At 63.4% G+C, this 17079-nt stretch overlaps 1 protein-coding gene across 11 annotated transcripts in view; it reads right to left on the bottom strand.

Moving 5' to 3' along the window:
• Positions 1 to 17079, bottom strand: part of ANO1 (anoctamin 1) — an 83920-nt gene that overhangs the window by 27962 nt on the left and 38879 nt on the right. For 6 of the 11 annotated variants that reach the window (XR_006193864.1, XM_042906301.1, XM_042906291.1 and 3 more), the window contains 5 exons: positions 16857 to 16991; positions 13841 to 14001; positions 2734 to 2816; positions 875 to 886; positions 223 to 294 (listed from right to left, as the gene is read on the bottom strand). Coding sequence is in view for 10 of the 11 variants with exons in the window: in XM_042906301.1 (XP_042762235.1) it covers positions 223 to 294; positions 875 to 886; positions 2734 to 2816; positions 13841 to 14001; positions 16857 to 16991 (463 nt within the window). In the remaining variant the exon portion in view is untranslated. The remainder of the gene's footprint in view (positions 1 to 222; positions 295 to 874; positions 887 to 2733; positions 2817 to 13840; positions 14002 to 16856; positions 16992 to 17079) is intronic. The other 5 variants (XM_042906292.1, XM_042906297.1, XM_042906294.1 and 2 more) reach the window with 2 other exon arrangements.

Here is a 17079-nt window from a genome sequence, read left to right as displayed (position 1 = left end):
CTTGTTTTTACAGATGAGGTTTCACTGGCTCACTTGTCTACCTCTTGTCTATGGCTGCTGTTCACCTACGAACAGAAGAACTGAGTGGTTGTGACCGAGGTCTGCAGAGCCTAAGATATTTACTCTCTGGCCCCTGTCTGGGGTCCGGGCCCTGGTCTCCACCGCCGACGGGCACACAGTGTTTTATTACTAGGAAAGCCACCTGGGCAGTGGCCGCCGTACCTCTTTGCTTTTGGATTCTTTCCTAAGTGACTTCTCCAAAACTCTGGCTTCATATTCGGCTCTGGGATGGTCCTGTGGAAGAAAACCAAATCCACGCGGGGCCTCGTTAACTGTCAGTTTGAGAGCCTCGGCACGAGCCCACAAGACAAACTCAGCCCTTGGCCTCGGGCGCCCCGTGGGGGCAGTTCGTAGCTGGCTGCTGCCCTGTCCCCACCCAGGACTCTCCCCCTCGCTGGGAACCCCGGCCCCCTGGCGTCCGCGTCCGGGAGGCAGGTCGTGTGTGCGAGGCTGCGGCCCGCCCAGGCCACCACCCCCCCAACCCACGTTCCCGTTGCGAGCACCCAGCCACGAACTGGCCCCCGAGATGGTTCTGGCAGGAGCCGTGGGGGTCGGAAGAGACGGCAGTGAGCATCAGCGAGTGCGGGCAGACGAGAGGCGCCGGGCCTCAGGCGAGCCCAGAGCAGGTCAGCGAAGGGGGTGCTGGAAGGAAGAACGAGGGTTAAGAGAGGCCCGGAGGAGGGGGAGGAAGCAGAGACCCCTGCCCACGGTGGAAGCCGGGAGCTGCGCAGCACAGACGCGTCAGTGTGCGAGAAGGTCCCTCTCCCAGGAAGACAGGCCACGGGCAGACAGTGGAGTGACAAAAAATCCAAACCTTGACGGCCTCCTTCGGGGCACCAGGACGTAAAAACAAAGACAAAAAGATCACGTTACTTTGTGCTGTTTTTTTAAGATAGGCTGCGTCCTCTCGAGATCGTTTTCTCAAGAACTAGGAAGGAGGCAGGTACGCACAGTGGGCGAGGCGGGCGTGGGGGTGGGACCGGCCGTAGCCGCCCGGGTGGCTCCTGAAGCTCGTGGGGTTTTGGGGGCCCCCGAGGGCCGGATGTCGGAGACCGGGGGTAAGGGCATGCGGGCCAGCCAACTGTGCCGGCTGCCGGCCCGGGGCTCAGACCCCCACAGAGGAACTGCCTTCCCACCAGTGACCAGCTCCCGGCCGGCTGTGGGGGGCGGGAGGTTCACTCCGGGGAACTCATTCGGGCTGGGGACCCGTGTCCAACGTCCCCGAGGGGTAGAACAAAGGGGGCTGCCCCTCACCCCGGACCCCACTCTCCTTCAACCACAGGCACGTCATTCTAAATCTTCTTAAAGAAGAAGAAGACCGCTTTCTGTGCTACTCGAGTATTTCTATAGAAAGTTACAAGGAAGGCAGCTTGCCCGGCGGACGTCCAGGTGGATGGCCGGGCCGTGGGGGCAGCGTGCTGGGTCCCATGTGGGGCAGCACCCCTAAAGAACCGCCCGCCGGTGGTGGCTAGCTGGGGGCCCGGTTCTGGGGCCTTTCCCGTGGCTGGGCCCTGCTCCAGATCCGCTGAGCCTTCAAGACCCCCTCAAACCCCACCGAGTGAGGACTATTCCTCAATCTGTATTTGCGAGGCGAGGACACTGAGGCACAGAGACTCGCCCCAGGTCACATGGCGAGGGCAGTGCCGCATCGGGACGGGACCCAGTAGCCCGGCCCGAGAGGGCGATCTTGCCTCTCTAAGCCGCTGTGGTTCTCTCTCCCCCTTGTCTACCGACGGCACAGTCAGCACAGAGTTGGCACCGGCCTCCCTGGCTGACCAGCGGCGGGCCCTTCAGTCCCAGGAGGGAGCGCGGTGTGTGGAAAAACACAAGAGGGATGTTAGCAAAATCAGTGGAAGGGATTTCCCGGTCACAGTGAAAGTGCAGGACAGGCTTCTTTAAAAAAAAAAAAAAAAGCGCGTAGGGCCGCCTGGTTGCCTCAGTCAGAAGAGCACGTGACTCTTGAACTTGGGGTCGTGAGCTCGAGCCCCATGCTGCGGGCAGAGTTTACTTTAAAGATAAAATAACATAGGGGCGCCCGCGGGGCTCAGTCGGTTAAGGGTCCGACTTCCGCTCAGGTCATGATCTCGTGGTTCACGGGTTCGAGCCCCGCATCGGGCTCTGTGCTGACGGCTCAGAGCCGGGAGCCTGCTTCGGATTCTGTGTCTCCCCCTCTCCCTGCCCCTCCCCTGCTTGCACTCTGTCTCTCTCAAAATAAAATAAAATAAAATAAAAACATTAACAAAACCCATAAAAACTAAAAACCAAGAACGTGTTCTATAAAAGGAAGTCGCGGTCGTGGGGCCACACGATGAAGCTCCGTCCTGTGATGCAGCCGCGTGTGGGGGCCTCTTTCCTCTTTAGTCCCTCCCACCGCCCCCAGGGAATTCTGGCCGGAGCTACTGATCCGGGGTGGGGCAGTGGCCAGGGGCTTTGGGGCAGGGGTCTCCCCAGCCAGGCCCGACTGCAGGCAAAGAGGATGGCCGGCCCTCCCAGGCCCTCCAGGCCGCCCAGACGCGACGGGGTCAGTGCGGGGAGCCTGAGCACGTCCACGGGAGCTTCGAGATCGCAGACTCGAGCAGACCCCGCGATCTCAGGCTCCCCTGTGAGTCCCCAGGAGGCGACCGGCTGGGGGCAGGGGTGCGGCGTGGGGATCGCAGGGACAAACCCGCTCACCTCCTCTTCCTCGAAGCCGGTGAGGTCCCAGCGGTAATTGAGCCGCATCTGTTTCCGCTTCCAGTGCTCCATGAAGGTGGCGGCTGCAGGCAGGGAGGGAAGGCAGAGTCATCGACGACACAAGGGCACTCTCGTCCTCTGCACCATCCGGCCAGCGAGGGCGACGACATTCTGGACCGAGACCTTCACGCGAGTTCACCTGTTCTGCCTTCCCTCAGACCCCACAGGACAGGGACGCTCACTCTCCCATTTTACAGATGGAAAACCCGAGGCACAGGAAATCAAGTCCCGGCCAAGGTTACTCAGCCAGCCAGGGAGGGGCCAGGCAGGCTGGTCCCAGAGCCTGTGCTCCTAACATCCTGCTCTGTCAATCCTGAGGACCCCGGGTCACAGGTGGGTGTCTTGAGGTCACAAAGGGCGCAGCGTGGGCCAAGGTCACCCACTCCAGCTTCAAGGCCGCGTAGACAGTCCGACTGCTGAGCTGCACTCTTAGCTGTAATCCCAACAGACTAGACACAGTTCAAACGCTGCCTCCTCCAGGAAGCCCCTGATCATCCCCCTCAGTGTCAGAGAAAACCCAACTCCTCTTGGGACCTCTCTTGCTCACGGTGTCCACACCACCTTCCATATGATCCCTATCCCGGGACGGGGGCCCTTCCGCGGAGTGGCGCTCGGTGAATGAACGAATGGCTCTTAGCGCACAACAGTGGAGAATCATCTGTTATCAACGACCCTCCTCCCCGAACGACAGTCAGTGGAGGCTGAGGGCTGGAGGGCTGATAAGGGCGGTCATCACGTCAATCCGAGCTCTGAGCTCGCGGGTGCCCGGCACGGTCTTGAGACCTGTCACAGGAAGTAGTGACCTTATTTAAACCTCCCGGGGGTGCCTGGGTGGCTCAAATGTCCGACTTTGGCTCAGGTCATGATCTCATGGCTGATGAGTTCGAGCCCCACATTGGGCTCCTCACTAATGGTGCAGAGCCTGCTTGGGATTCTCTCTCTCTCTCTCTCTCTCTCTCTCTCTGTCTCTCTCTCTGTGCCTCCCCGACTTGGACACGCTCTCTCCCCTCTCTCAAAATACATAAATGAACTTTAAAAAACCCCCCAAGAAACAAGAAAACCCCAAACCCTCCCACAGTCATCAGAGGAAGGAGGTGCTGTTCCTTCTCTGGGTTTCCAGAGGAGGAAACTGAGGCCCAGAGGAACTTAAATGGCTTGTCTGGTAAGCGGCGGGGTCAAGATGGAAATAAAGTGAGCCGTGCCGCTGTGAACCTCTGGGCGAGCCCAGCAGTGAGCTCCGTCACCAGGAAGGGAGGCGGCCTCGGGACAGGCAAGGAGGGGGTCTGAGTCTGAATCAGCTTCAGGTTCAGAGGGCTTTCATTCATCTAGAAGCACCCCCCTCTGTCCACAAGCGCCCCCCTCCGTCCAGAAGTACCCCCCTCTGCATTAAGGAGGCGTCAGGACAGGGCCTCTGAGTTTGCACATGTCTGTGCACAGTGGGTGTGCTTTTGGTATGAGCTGCTAAACCAGCCGGGCCCAGCCAGGAACCAGGAACCTCTCCAGGTCTTTCAAATGGGGGTGATTTCATCGTGGGAGCCGGCCGCCCAGCCAGCGGGAGAGCCCAGGAGACAAGGGCGGAGGTGAGCGGCCGGAACTCAGCAACAGGAGGCCGCTGGCCGGGCAGGTCAGGGAGGGGGGACGAGAGGCTGTGTTGTCAGAGCCCCGCTGGGCCACCCCCGAGCGGCCAGCGTCACAGTGTGGGGGGGGGGGCCTTCCCACGGGTGTCAGAGCCACGGAGCCGGCAAAGCCTCTGCCGGAGATGCCCCGGGGAAGCAGGGGATGCGGGCAGAAGTACCCATCCCTCCCTCGGCCCGCCTTCTGATCTCCAGGGCCTTCCCGTTGGCGATACGGGGCACGGGAAAGCGAGGGAGCTGCAGAGACGGCCCCGCGGGCTACCGAGGTGCATCCAGCAACCACATGCTGAGCAGCGTGGCCGTGGCCGTGGCCGTGGCCGCTGGGAGAAAGCTGGGCCGGGCGGGCCAGGCTGAGGCCGCACTATCTCCCAGGAAGGAAGACACGAGGGGGTTTCTCCACCCGACGCCCATTCTGGAAGGCACCTCACTCTTCTGTCCTTCCCGCCGGCCTGTGGCAACCCCTCCTCTCAGTGCTCAGGCCGAGCGAGCGTGGGAACGAGGGTGGGCCTGTTCACCCGCCCCGTCCCCGGGCTGGCCCTCCCCATCTCCGCCTCTGGGGCCCCACCTGCCCGTGTGGTAACACCACCACGGGCTCAGGAGGACTCCCCTCTACTGCGCCCTGTGCTCGGAAGTCACTGGCGGGTTAGCCCGACCCTCGCAACCCACGCCACGCAGTAGGAAGGATTTCTATCCGCGGATTTACCAACGACCACAGAGACGCAGGAGGTTGAATGCCATGCCCAAGGTCAACTGCGGGACAACAGCAGGGCTGGGATTTGAACCCGATCCTGTTTGGCCCCAGCATCTACACTTAATCCGCTCTACCTGACCGGCCCTCTGTACGGACACTTGCTCGTCTTTAAAGGGAATAATAATCACAGCGAAAAGAAGTCTGGTAATTGGCCAAACTTGTACTGTCGTTTTATGGATGAGGAAACAAAGGCACAGAGAGTTTAACGACTTTGCCCAAGGTCACCTGGTATTTGATCCCGGGCACTCTTGCTTAGAATTTGTGCCTGAAATCTTTTTTTTTTTTAATTTTTTAAAAATGTTTATTTTTGAGAAGAGAGAGTGAGAGCAGGGGAGGGGCAGAGAGAGGGGGAGACACGGAATCTGAAGCAGGCTCCAGGCTCCAGCACAGAGCCCCATGCGGGGCTTGAACCCACGAGCCACGAGATCCTGACCTGAGCCGAATTCGGACGCTTCACCGACGGAGCCACCCAGGCGCCCCCGATCATTTTTTTTTTTTAATGTTTCCTTATTTATTTGGAGAGAGCGAGCGAGCGAGTGGGAAGGGCAGAGAGAGACGGGGAGAGAGAATTCCAAGCAGGATCCTTGATGTCAGCTGTGATATCATGACCTGAGCTGAGATCGAGAGTCGGCCGCTCGACCGACTGAGCTGCGCAAGTGCTGTGACACCTTAGGACAGACACTAGGACCCTCTCCCAGAGGTATCTGGGTCAAGGACCAAGACTGGAACCCGGTGGCCAGGAGTGGGTTTGGTGTACAGACCAGCCTCATGTGGCTTCGGTTATGTGTAAGAAATAAAAACATTTTATATAAAATAATAAATTTCCTGCTTCTTTAAACCTCGGAAGCATTGGCACCAGGAGGCTGGAGCTGTGGGGAGACCGTCGTTCGTCAAAGGTTGGGGGCACCTTCTCCACTTGGCCACAGACCCCACCAGGCCCCGCTGCTGGACCCTGGCACTGAGGCTGCCGCTCCGGCTTTGGAGCCAAGGGGTAGAGTCATTGCAGACTTCAGGCCTGGCCGGCAGCAGGGGATGTGAAGGCTCACGCTGCGCCCGGGGGCAGTCCCGGGGTCTCAGCTCAAGGGACACTGTGAGCGACTGGGCCCACAGGCGAGTGCCCGTCCTTCTGTCCCTCCCAGCTGTGCTCTGAGCCCCGCCCCCACCCCGACCACGCGGACAGCAGTGGCTCTCGCGAGGTTCCCTTGCTTCCCGCGAGGTTCTTGCCAGCGTGACAAGGGGGTCACGTCGCACAGACGTGATGTGAGCCCCGCCAGTGTCTGCACCCCTCCGATAAGGGGTCTCTTCCCACCCCAGCCTCAAGGCCTCCACGCGGGGATAACACACCCGTCTTTACGGGCGCCCCAACTGAGGCTCTGAGCCATCCGGTGACTGGTTCATAAGGGGCAGGAAACCGGACCCAGAACAGATGCCAAGATGGGCCGGGTCGGGGTGGCGGCCTCCCCCCCCCATCTGAGGGCAAGCCGTGTGCTGAACGTGGTCAGGGCACAAAAGGATGGCCACGTGGCCTCACCACCACGGCCAGCGGGCCCAAGAGACAAGCCCAGGTCCCCGAAATCCAGAGCCCGGAGGACAGCAGAGCACCAAGACAGACGCCGAAGAGGGAGTCAGGCCAGGACGGAAGCGGGCGCTCGAGCTGTAATTCTTCTTTCTTCAAACATTTGTCTTTGTGACACAATGGTCGACAAACACATGCTTGTAGGGGAGCCCGGAGGCAGCAGGTGAGCACGGGACCCGGGAGCCACCCTGGATCAAATCCACGTGTGAGCCTGGGCACCTGACCGCCCCGCCCCTGCCCCCTGCGGCACCCCCTCCCCCCCGTCTACACCGGGGGCTCGATCACAGAGCCTACTCTGGGGGCCTCACGACCCCCCTGAGGATCGTTCCTAGGACCCGGCTCTCGTGGAAGGATCGCCACCGGGTCTGGGTAGGATAAACGGCCACATACGGTATGGTTTCACTTACAGGAAACAACCGGAGTATTTACTGGTAAACCCGTAGAGACAGAAGGCGGATGGGTGGTTGCCAAGGGCGGGGGGGCGGGGGTAGGGTGGGGAGGCAGAAGGGGAGCTTGTTAAAACTCAGATTCCAGGGCACCACGGAATCTGCATTCTGAACAAGCCCAGCAGGCCTCCCGTACGCAGGCAGGCGAGGGTCTGGAAGCACCGACCCGTCCGTCTGTCCTCCCAAACCTTTGCCACCTGCTCCCCAGCCCATCCCTGGGGTGTCAGTCCCCGGGGCCCTGGGGGCAGACAGGGCTCCGCGTCAGCCCAGGGGTGCGTCCTCCTTGAAATGCCACCCACAAGAGCTCCTCCGCGTGGGGACCAGAGGCGTGCCCCCCTGAGAGCTGCGGGTCCGGCAGATGGACCTTGAAAACGCCCGTGACCGCTCAGCGGGGGACTGGGCTCGGGCGCGAAGGCCCCCAGCCCTTCGTTTCCTCACTGAGTCACCAGGCACCGTATTTGGTCGCCCTGAACAAGGGTTAACTCGCGAGCGGCCACTGGCCGTACAGCTCTCCCGACACCCCCTCCCTGCTGGCTTGGGGGGCTTCACCGGGCCCAGCCCAGCCCCCGGAGGGACGTCAATCACATCTCCCCCATTTCATTAAGGTCAGGGCCACCTTTCTGAGCCTTCTTGCAGCCGGGGCTCAAATCAAACAACCTGCTTTGTTCTGCACGGAACTGACGAGCAGTTAAAACCCCATCATTATGCCGTAATTCCAGAAAATTGATCCCAGCAAGTAGCTAAGCGGGGCTCCGAGCTGCTTTGTGGGACACCTTATCGGAGGCTTTGAAATGTCACAAATCCCAGGCGGCAGGGAGCTGACGCCTCTGGGCCCGGCGGGTCAGCGCAGGGGCACGCGGACCCCACCGCGGAGTGGACGTGAAGTTAGAGCAGCGGGAGGGGACACGGCCCGGCTCCCGCTACGGGCGGTGGCCGGTCTGGTGGCTCTGCCATTGTGCCAGCAGAAACGTCAGCAGCCGGAGGACAGAAGAAAGGACACAACAAAGAAGACGCACCGGTGGGAAAACGATCCCCTAGAGGGAAACGGACGAACGGCTGAACGAGGGATTTAAAGAAAACGAACCCCGCGGTCTCGGCCAGTTACGCGTGACGGCGACTGTGCAGAGGCAGGGCCGAGGGGGCGTCTCCTTCTGCCTCCCTGTGCCAGCGGGGGCTGGACCGCACCTCCCGCGCCCCAGCCCTCCCCACCCCCCCCCGCCCCCCCGCCCCGGCTCTTTCCTGTGGCTTCTGTCTCAATTCACAATAAGCTCCTTTTCTCCTAAAGTAAGTGCTCCATGGGAGTGGTGTGGCCTTTTTGTTATTTCTTCCCCCAAATGGGAGTGTGTATGCTGAAGTTGCACTTGACAGACGGGCACGTTGTCGCTTCTCTGTGGTGGAAATGAAGCTGGGGAAGGTGTGGGGGGGGGGGAGGGGGCAGCCAGCAGGAACACAGATTTGTTCCTTTCCGTACATCTTGGGGGGCGCGGGGTGGACGCATACGTTTGTCTATCAAGGGCCGGCCGACACCTCTGGGGCTACAAAGTGGCACTGCCCCGCACCTAGTAGGTGCTCAAAGAAGCGTGAGTGGAGCAGGCTGGCCTCCCCGAGCAGGTGGCAGAATTTGACGAGATCCCCGCAGGGCCGGCCAGCTGATGGGGCCAATCACACCCTCTCTGCGCTGCAGCGTCCCCATCAGAGAGTAACCACCGACCCCTTCCCCCGCCCTGCTCCAGGGCTGTTGGGACGGCACTGAGGTCACCCACAGCAGGGCCCTCTCCCGGGGTCTGGCACACAGTCAGCCCTCGGGGCAGGTTCTGAGGGGAGGGAGGCATATTTGGGGGCAGATGGGGAAGCTGTCCAGGTGAGAGCAAATCTGGGGCAACGCCATCGGGAATGAGGAAGGCCCGTGTGGAGCACGCGTGTCGGTGGGAGAGGGTTCACAGTGCAGGCAGAGGGAGGAGGGGGCAGGGGCCCAGGAGGGGGCTGGAGAACCAGGAGGCGAGGGCTCAGGTTCTGCACCTGCCTCTTCTTTCTGGTTCGCCAGAAAGCCTGGGACAGCGGCCTCAGTGTGCTCATCTGTCAAATGGGGTCATCAAGCCGCCTACCTGCTACGGCCACTGGGGGCATTACTGAGCACAGCAGCTAAGCTGCTTGCACGGTGCCTGGTGGAGAGCAGGTCTCCCCCGAACGGGGTAAAGTGACGTGTTTGACAGAGGCCCCCAAGCACGGGGTGAGGGATCACACTGGAGCTCCAGCCTGCCAGGGTCCGGGCTGTGTGCACAGTTTCAAAAACCAAGTGTTCCCTGAGCCAACGTAACAGCTGACACAACGCGACAGCCAGCAGCAGGCACGGGCCCGACGGTGCCACCAGGAATGACGCACCCAACGTTCCCAGCGACCCCCAGGGTGGCTTGCATCATGATCTCCATTTTACGGATGGGGAGCCTGGGGCCCAGAGAGCAGAAGCAACTTGCCTGAGGTCACACAGCTGGTGGGTGACTGAGCGGGGAGACCCAAACCCGGGTCTGGCCCGGGAAGTGGTGCCGTTAACCGCTCGACTGTATGCGACCAGCCCGGTGCAGGGCCGACCCGGCTGAGTGTGGGATGGGACCCAAGCGTCAAGCCTGTGCAAGCTCTGCTCCACCGGGGGGGGGGGGGGGGGGGGGGGCACTGCCAGATGCACCTGCCAGGGGCATCTTCCCAGCTCGCAGCAGGCCCGGGAGGCCGTGCGCCCAGCCAGCAGGTGTCCCAGGCTCCGTCTGGGGCTTCCTGGGACCAGACCAGAGAGGTGGGGGGTGGTGGGGGGCGGGGGGGGGGGGAGCGGCCCAGCGCTGAGGTCTGGAGGGAGCCCAGCGTGAGAACCACGGGGAGGCCGTTTCAGGCCGAGACCCTCGGCTCAAGCATGCGGGACAGACGAGCCCAGGGCCGCTGCCGCTCGGGAAGCAGGGCCGGGCTGGGCCTGGGCGGGGGCTCCCGGGAGCCAGGGGGGATGGACAGTCCCGGATACGCTCTGTCGCCCGAGTGTGCACGGGCCGCAGGTGCCCAGCGAGCGAGGGACGAGTCTGACCGCCGGGCGTTGGCTGGCCCACCCTTCCCAGACTCGGGCGCGGCCTGTGTCCGCTCTGGGGTGACTGCCCGGGAGAGAAGTGCAGCGACCCATGCACGTTGGCACGTTGGCACGTGCTCCCGCGGGCGGCCGTGGAGGCGCTGGTACGCATAAGACGACGCCTGTGATGGCAGGAAGCCAACGGAGCCCTCGGGGAGCTTTGGGCAGGAGCCCGTCTCTGAACACCTGGTACCGACGCCTCTCGGCCGGAAACACGGGCGTTACGGCTCAAGACGGTTCATTTCTGCACCGAGCGCCCGGGACCTCTGCTCCCGCCCCCTGCCTGGGACCGGTCTCTCACTGGGCAGGGAGAAAACGGACACAAAGTGCTGCTTTGCCGAGGAGAAACGCCGCCACCTATAAATTACGATCTGTTCCACGATCTGTTCCGAAAGGCTCGCAGAAGCAGGCGTGTTCGCGGCTGGCCTCAGAGGATGTCCGTGCTCCGGGAACCCGGGGGGCCTGCTCGCTCCCCATCCAGAGGCCACACCCGGGACAGGCAAAACCCAGGAGGCCGACGCCCTCATAGGCCTTGTCACGAGTAGAGGGGGAGACGCTCTAACCGTACGGCTCGTGCGTCACAAGAAACCGGCCCAGCCACGCCTGCCGGCTTCTCCTCAACCGCCGGGAACGGCCCGCATGAGAGAGGAGACAAAGGCCCGAGTCCTTTCTCTGCAGAGTCACCTGGAGTCTGGGGGCTGGGCTCCTCTTAGAGCACCCCTCGAGGGAAGTGGGTTGGGTGGGACAGCACCGGCAGCAGCCCGGGGCTGGGGAGGGAGGCGACACAGTCTCCTGACGGCTGCTGACCCTTCCTGCAGGCTCCCTCCCTGCTCGGCCGTGCTGTGCCTCCCTCAGGATAAGCCGGCTTCTCACCATTGGCCCAAGCACCTGCCGTGGAGCTCGCTGTGGTGACGAGCGTAACCACACGCTGTCCCCACTGCAGCTGGGTTGGTCCTCCCTTCACTTTTTTCCAAGCCGTCCCGATATCTGCTGCTGGGACTCCAGAATGGGACACAGGCACACCTTTGGCACAGCAGGCCGACGGTACTGGCTTCTGATCCGTCCCCGTGAGAACACGGGCCCCGGCTGGGCTTCTGGGATCCTCCTGGACCCTTCCCGCTTGCTCCCTGCCCCCGGCAGACTCCTTCACCCGGCCCCGCACGCCCGCCACAGGGCCTTTGCACATGCTGCTCCCACTTGACTCCTCGATTGTAACCTTCCAAGGGCAGCGGACACATCGGTTTTGCCTCCCAGGCTTCCCCGAACACGGGCAGCCCCCCTCGGCCAGGCACCGTCACAACACATCTTCTCTACTTCTCACACTGCCCCGCGTGGTAAGCATCCCCAGCGGGTGCGAGGCCAGCGGCAGGACCCCCACTGGCTCAGCTACGCGCTCAGCATCGGCCGAGGCTCCGCAGCCAGTGCCTCTGACCCTTGCCACGTGGCTTCCGGGGCGAGGAGGGGAAGAGGTGGGGCTGGAGTCCGAGTCCCGAGGGGGGTTTTAAATGCCCGCTGGGCAGCATGGGCCGACAGTCAGAGGGGCACTGAGCCACCTCCGAGCAGCTCAGGAGCTCGGCACTGCTCACGGGTCACCCTACGGACCACCGGGGGGTGCCGGCCTGGGCACCCCGAACGGGTGAGTAGAGCCAGGGGCCCACGTGGAGGGTGCTTGCTGGGAACCACCCCCTGACCAAGCGGGCAGAGGTGGGGGCTGCAGCGTCGGGCCCGGGGCATGAGGCACGAGGCCTCGGGGAGGGAGGCCCCTGGACAGGGGCTCCTGCTAAGGCCACCAAGCGGCTCTCTAGATTCGAGGGCGGGTGGGGGGTCTACACAGCATCTAAGGGGAGACGGTCCAGCTCACATCCTCACCGGGACCCATCCCACAGCTGGCGGCCACTCCAGTCGCCCCGACCCCGTTTCCAGCAAACGCAGAAATGTACCAGAGGGACCGGGCCCGATGCCCAGCCTTCTGCTCCCGGGCCTCCCCCGAGACGCCTCTCAGCCTGCCCCCCTCGCCTCCCCGCCCCCGGACACCCGGCGCTCCCGGACCTCGCCGAGGATTCTCTCAAACCCCACCTTGGGTTTGAACAGACTCTCGTGGGCAGGGGAGGAGGCTGCCGGGCCGTGCAGGGGCGGGTTCAGGCTCGGTGAGGATTTCGGCAACGTGCAGCCTGGGCATCGGCTCTGCTCTGCCGCGGAGGCTGGCTCCGCCTGTCGTCCCTTCTCTCCTGCCGCGACAGACCTCCCCGGGCTTCCGGCACCCCCGGGGCAGCTGCCGAGTGGGGAAGCACAGGTCCCGCCTTCGAGGATTCCGAGATTCCGAAGAATCCTCCCGAATGGAGGGCTCCGGTGCGTCTGCGACGACCCATTCCGCTTAGCAATGAACGGCCTGCACCGGATTCTCCGCTGACCGATCCTCGCGGATCTAGGTCACACTGACGGGTAAAAACCGCACGCCTGGCTGGCCGGCGGCAGCCTCTGTCCCCACGTGCCAAATAAGCAGCTTCTCAGCCCATCCCTGCCCCTCGCCTGCCCACCGTGCACGGGGACGATACCGAGTGTGCGGAGCCCCGGAGGGGGCCCTTCAGCAGCAACGTGAGGCTCCGGGAGGCACCGGCCGGGCTGTCCCCAGGCCCCCCTGTCTCTACGCCGAGTCCCCGCACCGCAGGTGCTCAGCATCTCTGCCCTCAACGTCTCGAGAACCCAGCTCGAGGGGCTCACACCTCTTCCGGGAAGTCTGTCCTGACTTCCTCCTCCAGGCCTCTGGACCCGTAGCTCCTGTGCCCAGCTCCATCCCCTACTAGATGGGAGCCCCCGGAGGCGAGGACCGGGGCCCCGGCACCCGGGGGACAGGTCAGCACGCTGCCGCCCAGGGCCCGAATCCCAATCTCCAATCCCGATCCTCCGCTGGCAAAGCTGTAACACAGGGCCACAGAGAAGCGAACGGGCCAGTCTGCTGATCCAAAACCACCTGCCCGAATGCGCCCAACCGCCACGAAGCATCCCGGAGGAGGAGCTGAGTGCCCTGGACTCGGATGGCACCGGAGTCCAGCGGGCACAGGCTCTGGAAACAGGACAGATCCACGCCTTGGACGCTCGGGAGCTCAGTGATCTTGGGAGAGCCGCACCCACCGTCTCCAGGCCCTGGCGTCCTTCCCTGTTAGGTGGGCACGCGGACCCTGCAGGGAGGCTTGGAGGATCTCGCGAGCGACGTGCCCCAGGGCCTGGGCCCGTCAGCCTTCCCAGCACCCCCTGGCACTCCGGGTTCTGAGGCACCTGCCTTCCCGGGCCAGTGATCCCGGTCCCGGGCGAGAGGGCTGCTTCTAAGAGCAGAGCACCTTCCCCAGCTTTGCACAAGGGGCCGGCGGCTGGGTCGGGAGAACCAGTCTGCCTCTGGGACACAGCCCGACACGGGGCGTAACCTCCCCCGACTCTCCCTCCCACGTCCGATGATCTCAAGGAGAAGGAAGGAAATGGAGGGGCCCGTCCAGAGTGCCCCTGCCCCACAGAGCCGGGCGGCGGCTCTCTGCTTACCCCAGAGGGCCATGAAGACGGAGAAGAACACGGTGGCGGGGTTGTCGAAGAGGTGGCTGGCCCGGGCCGTGGCGCACGCCGAGCTCATCTTCCAGTAGCTGCAGGTCTTGTCGCACAGCGGGCACATGGTGATGTTGTGTCTCTGGTCACACATCTCCATGCTGCAAGAGAGGGAACAGCCTGCGAGTCCCCGGGCCAGGACGCGCAGGGCCTCTGCCCGCGCGGGCCGGACGCCTGCTCACGCGGAGATACGATACTCGAAGGCCATCGGCCGCGTGAGCGGGAAGCTGCAAGAGCGTCGTCTGGCCCAGACCGGCTTTGGGGACGACGAGACTCCCGCATCCACGGATGGAGGAAGGAGTCCAGAGAAGGAACGGTACTTGCTCTGGGCCACACAGCAGAGCGGGGACGGGGTCCCGGTCTCTGTCTGGAGAGCCCGTGCCGTGCCCGGCTCTCGCCTCCTGCTCCCGGGTCCTCCTTTGACTGTTCCCGCCCTCTGTGCCCCTGGCCAGGCCATCCAGCCCCTGACTCAGTTTCTCCTTCTGGAAGATGAGGAGAGGGGCCGGAGTAAGGCCCTCCCAGCTCTGGCCTGCCCTGAACTTTCTCCTCCCTGCCGGCCTGGACGAGGCACCGAGCTACGAATAGACACCAGGCAGGGGTGCTCATTCCCAGGGGCTGAACTGGAGGATGCTTTGCGTGTTTTGCTTCTGGCTGCACACGGACTCATGTGCAGAACCGTGCCTGGCCCACAGCAGTCGGTGTTTAATCAATACCCGCTGGAAGGCTCCCGTCGACCCTCCTCTGCCCGGCGCGGGGGGCCTTCTGGCTCACTTCTCAGTTACCCTCAGCAGCTGTGAAAACAGCGTGAATACGATGTGTGTGCCAGGCACGTACGAGGCACCGGAGATGCAAAGACGAATCGGAGCAAGGCTGCTGCCTCGGGGCACCTGGGGGAGCGAGCGCGTGCGTGGCGGGCGGGGGGCGGGGGGACGGCACACGCAGGCGCTGGGCAGCGAGGCCCCCCCCGCCCCCCGAGCCAGCCGGCTCTGCCTTTGGGCCTAGGCTCTAGCGTTTGTAATCTGTGCGGCCTGGGGCAGGTTACTCGAACTCCTTGGGCCTCAGTTTCCCCACCCGTATCGGGGGAGGGGGGTGCTGGGAATGAGGCTGCCACCGCAGTCGGCTGTCGAGAGGATTCAACGGGAAAGCACAGGAAGGCCCCGGAACGGTGGTGCCCGTCGTTAGTATCACGGGGGCAACCAAGCCCAGACGGCTGCGTGCGCCCCTGGCTGAACCTCCTCTCTGCTGAAGGCCCCTGCTGGGTGGCAGGTGTGAGAGGGGGTGGGACGTCCCACCCTTGCCTTCCTGCTGATAGAGGCCGCCCGGGGCCACGGCGACCTGGCCTGGGGGTGGGGGGGGGGCACGGAGGGCCAGGCCTGCCGCCCGGCCCTCCTCCGCGTTGGCATAAACAAGGCCAGCCAGACAAAAAGCCTTTTTCTGCTGGTTTTAAACCCTGTGCCGCGCCCTTCATCACCTGCAGCCAAAATAAAGACAAGGAACGGGAAGGTCTGTTCTTTGGAGTGGATGGGTGCGGTGGGGCGGGCAGGCGGCTCCTCTAGGGGGACACACGCCTCCTGCTTCGCACACGGCACCAAGCGGGCAGAGGCCGAGAATCTCCGAGATTCCTCTGGAATCCCCAGGAAACGCTGTTCGCCTCTCTCGCCGTGTCAGGGGGCGGTGGTGCGGGCCTGGCCGAGGGGACCTCGGCATCCTTGCGGGGGAGCGCACACGCCTGCCAGGGCAGAGCCTCGTGGCTGAGGCTGCAGCCGGTGGTGCTGCCCTCCAGGGGAGGGAGGAAAGGAGGTGGAGAAGTCCCCAGGGGTCCCGGCCACTGGCCGAGTCCCTCGGGGCTCTGGGGTTAAATCCCCGCCACACCTAGGCTACTTTGACGGCCACGCTCAGACCCAAGCACGGTGACCTCATGTCACATTAGCCAACAAAGGCACAAGCTTCCTCTGGCCTGTCTGTGCCCAAAATAACCCTGGAGGGGACATAAGCCAGATTCCTTTACCGTTTTGATTCCGGGTGGGTGGAATACTTTAGGTGTTACTCATGCATCAAAGCACCATTTATACAAAAATTTGCCGGATATGGCCTTTCTGCACTGCTGAGTCGTAATGAGCCACTTTCTTGGCCAGGTAGAGACTCATTGGGTCTTCAGTGACGGGAACTACAGATGAATTTTCCAAGCCACAGCCCTGCTTTGGAGACACGGGGCTGAGTCGTAAGAAATACAGCCGAAGCAAGTGATGTTCTAGGACTTTCCCCGAGGGACTGCAAGCTCGTGGAAGGGGGGGGCCAGCGGGCGACCCCGGCAGGGTCGCTGACGGAGGCAGGGGCTCGTCCCGCGCATGCAACACAGTTCCCTCCGGCTCCGTGTTAGCGAGCCGAGGAAACAGTCGGAAAGGACGAGAGAGACTCCTTGCGCACTGAGAAGCGGCCTCCAGGCTCCCGCCGCTTGACTCATGTTCTGGCTGCCATGTGGGGAGAGACACACCCCGGCACGAGGCCAGGCCGCCTCGGGGACCCCGGCCTTCTTCCACGAGCTCCCCATGCCTGACGTGCCCGTCGGGGGACGGCAGCGGGAACGTCAGCTCTGAGCTCAAAGACCTGGGTCTGCCCCTGCGCCACGTCCCAGAGCCCCGGGGACAAGGGCAGCTGGAACCAAGAAGAGAGGGACCCGGGGGCTGAGCCCAGGCACGGTGGTTTGTCCCCTTCCCGGAGCTCACCGGGAGGCAGCGGATGTTCTCATCACATAGGGACTGAAAGCTCAAAGCGGGGGAAAAACCCTCCCAAGGACGAGAAGGAGTCGGACGCTCAGGGACGTCTTCCTCCGGACGGGAGCGCGCCTCCCAGGGCGTCTGTGCTCGGAAAGGACGCCCGCGCTCAGCGCTCGAACCCGCGGCCGCGGCTTCCCGGGGGGCCGAGTGCCAGGACGAGGGGTGTGGCGCCCGCCTACCTGGGGATGTTCTCGTCGACGGTGGCACATCCGTACAGGAAGACGATGATCCCCACCACGGACGCGGGGATGAGCATCTGGGTGTACACGCCCAGCCAGGCAAAGTACAGGCCGATCTTCTCCCCAAAGTACTTCCTGCGCCGCGGGGCAAACAGAGACCGGCTTGCGCTCGCCCCACACCCCTGCCCGCCCCGCAAAGGAGCGGCTCCAACCGGGGCCCCGG

This window comes from Panthera leo, chromosome D1 (genome assembly GCF_018350215.1).
Source record: "Panthera leo isolate Ple1 chromosome D1, P.leo_Ple1_pat1.1, whole genome shotgun sequence".
Taxonomy (NCBI): Eukaryota; Metazoa; Chordata; class Mammalia; order Carnivora; family Felidae; genus Panthera; species Panthera leo.
This window is presented reverse-complemented; position numbering and strand designations above follow the sequence as displayed.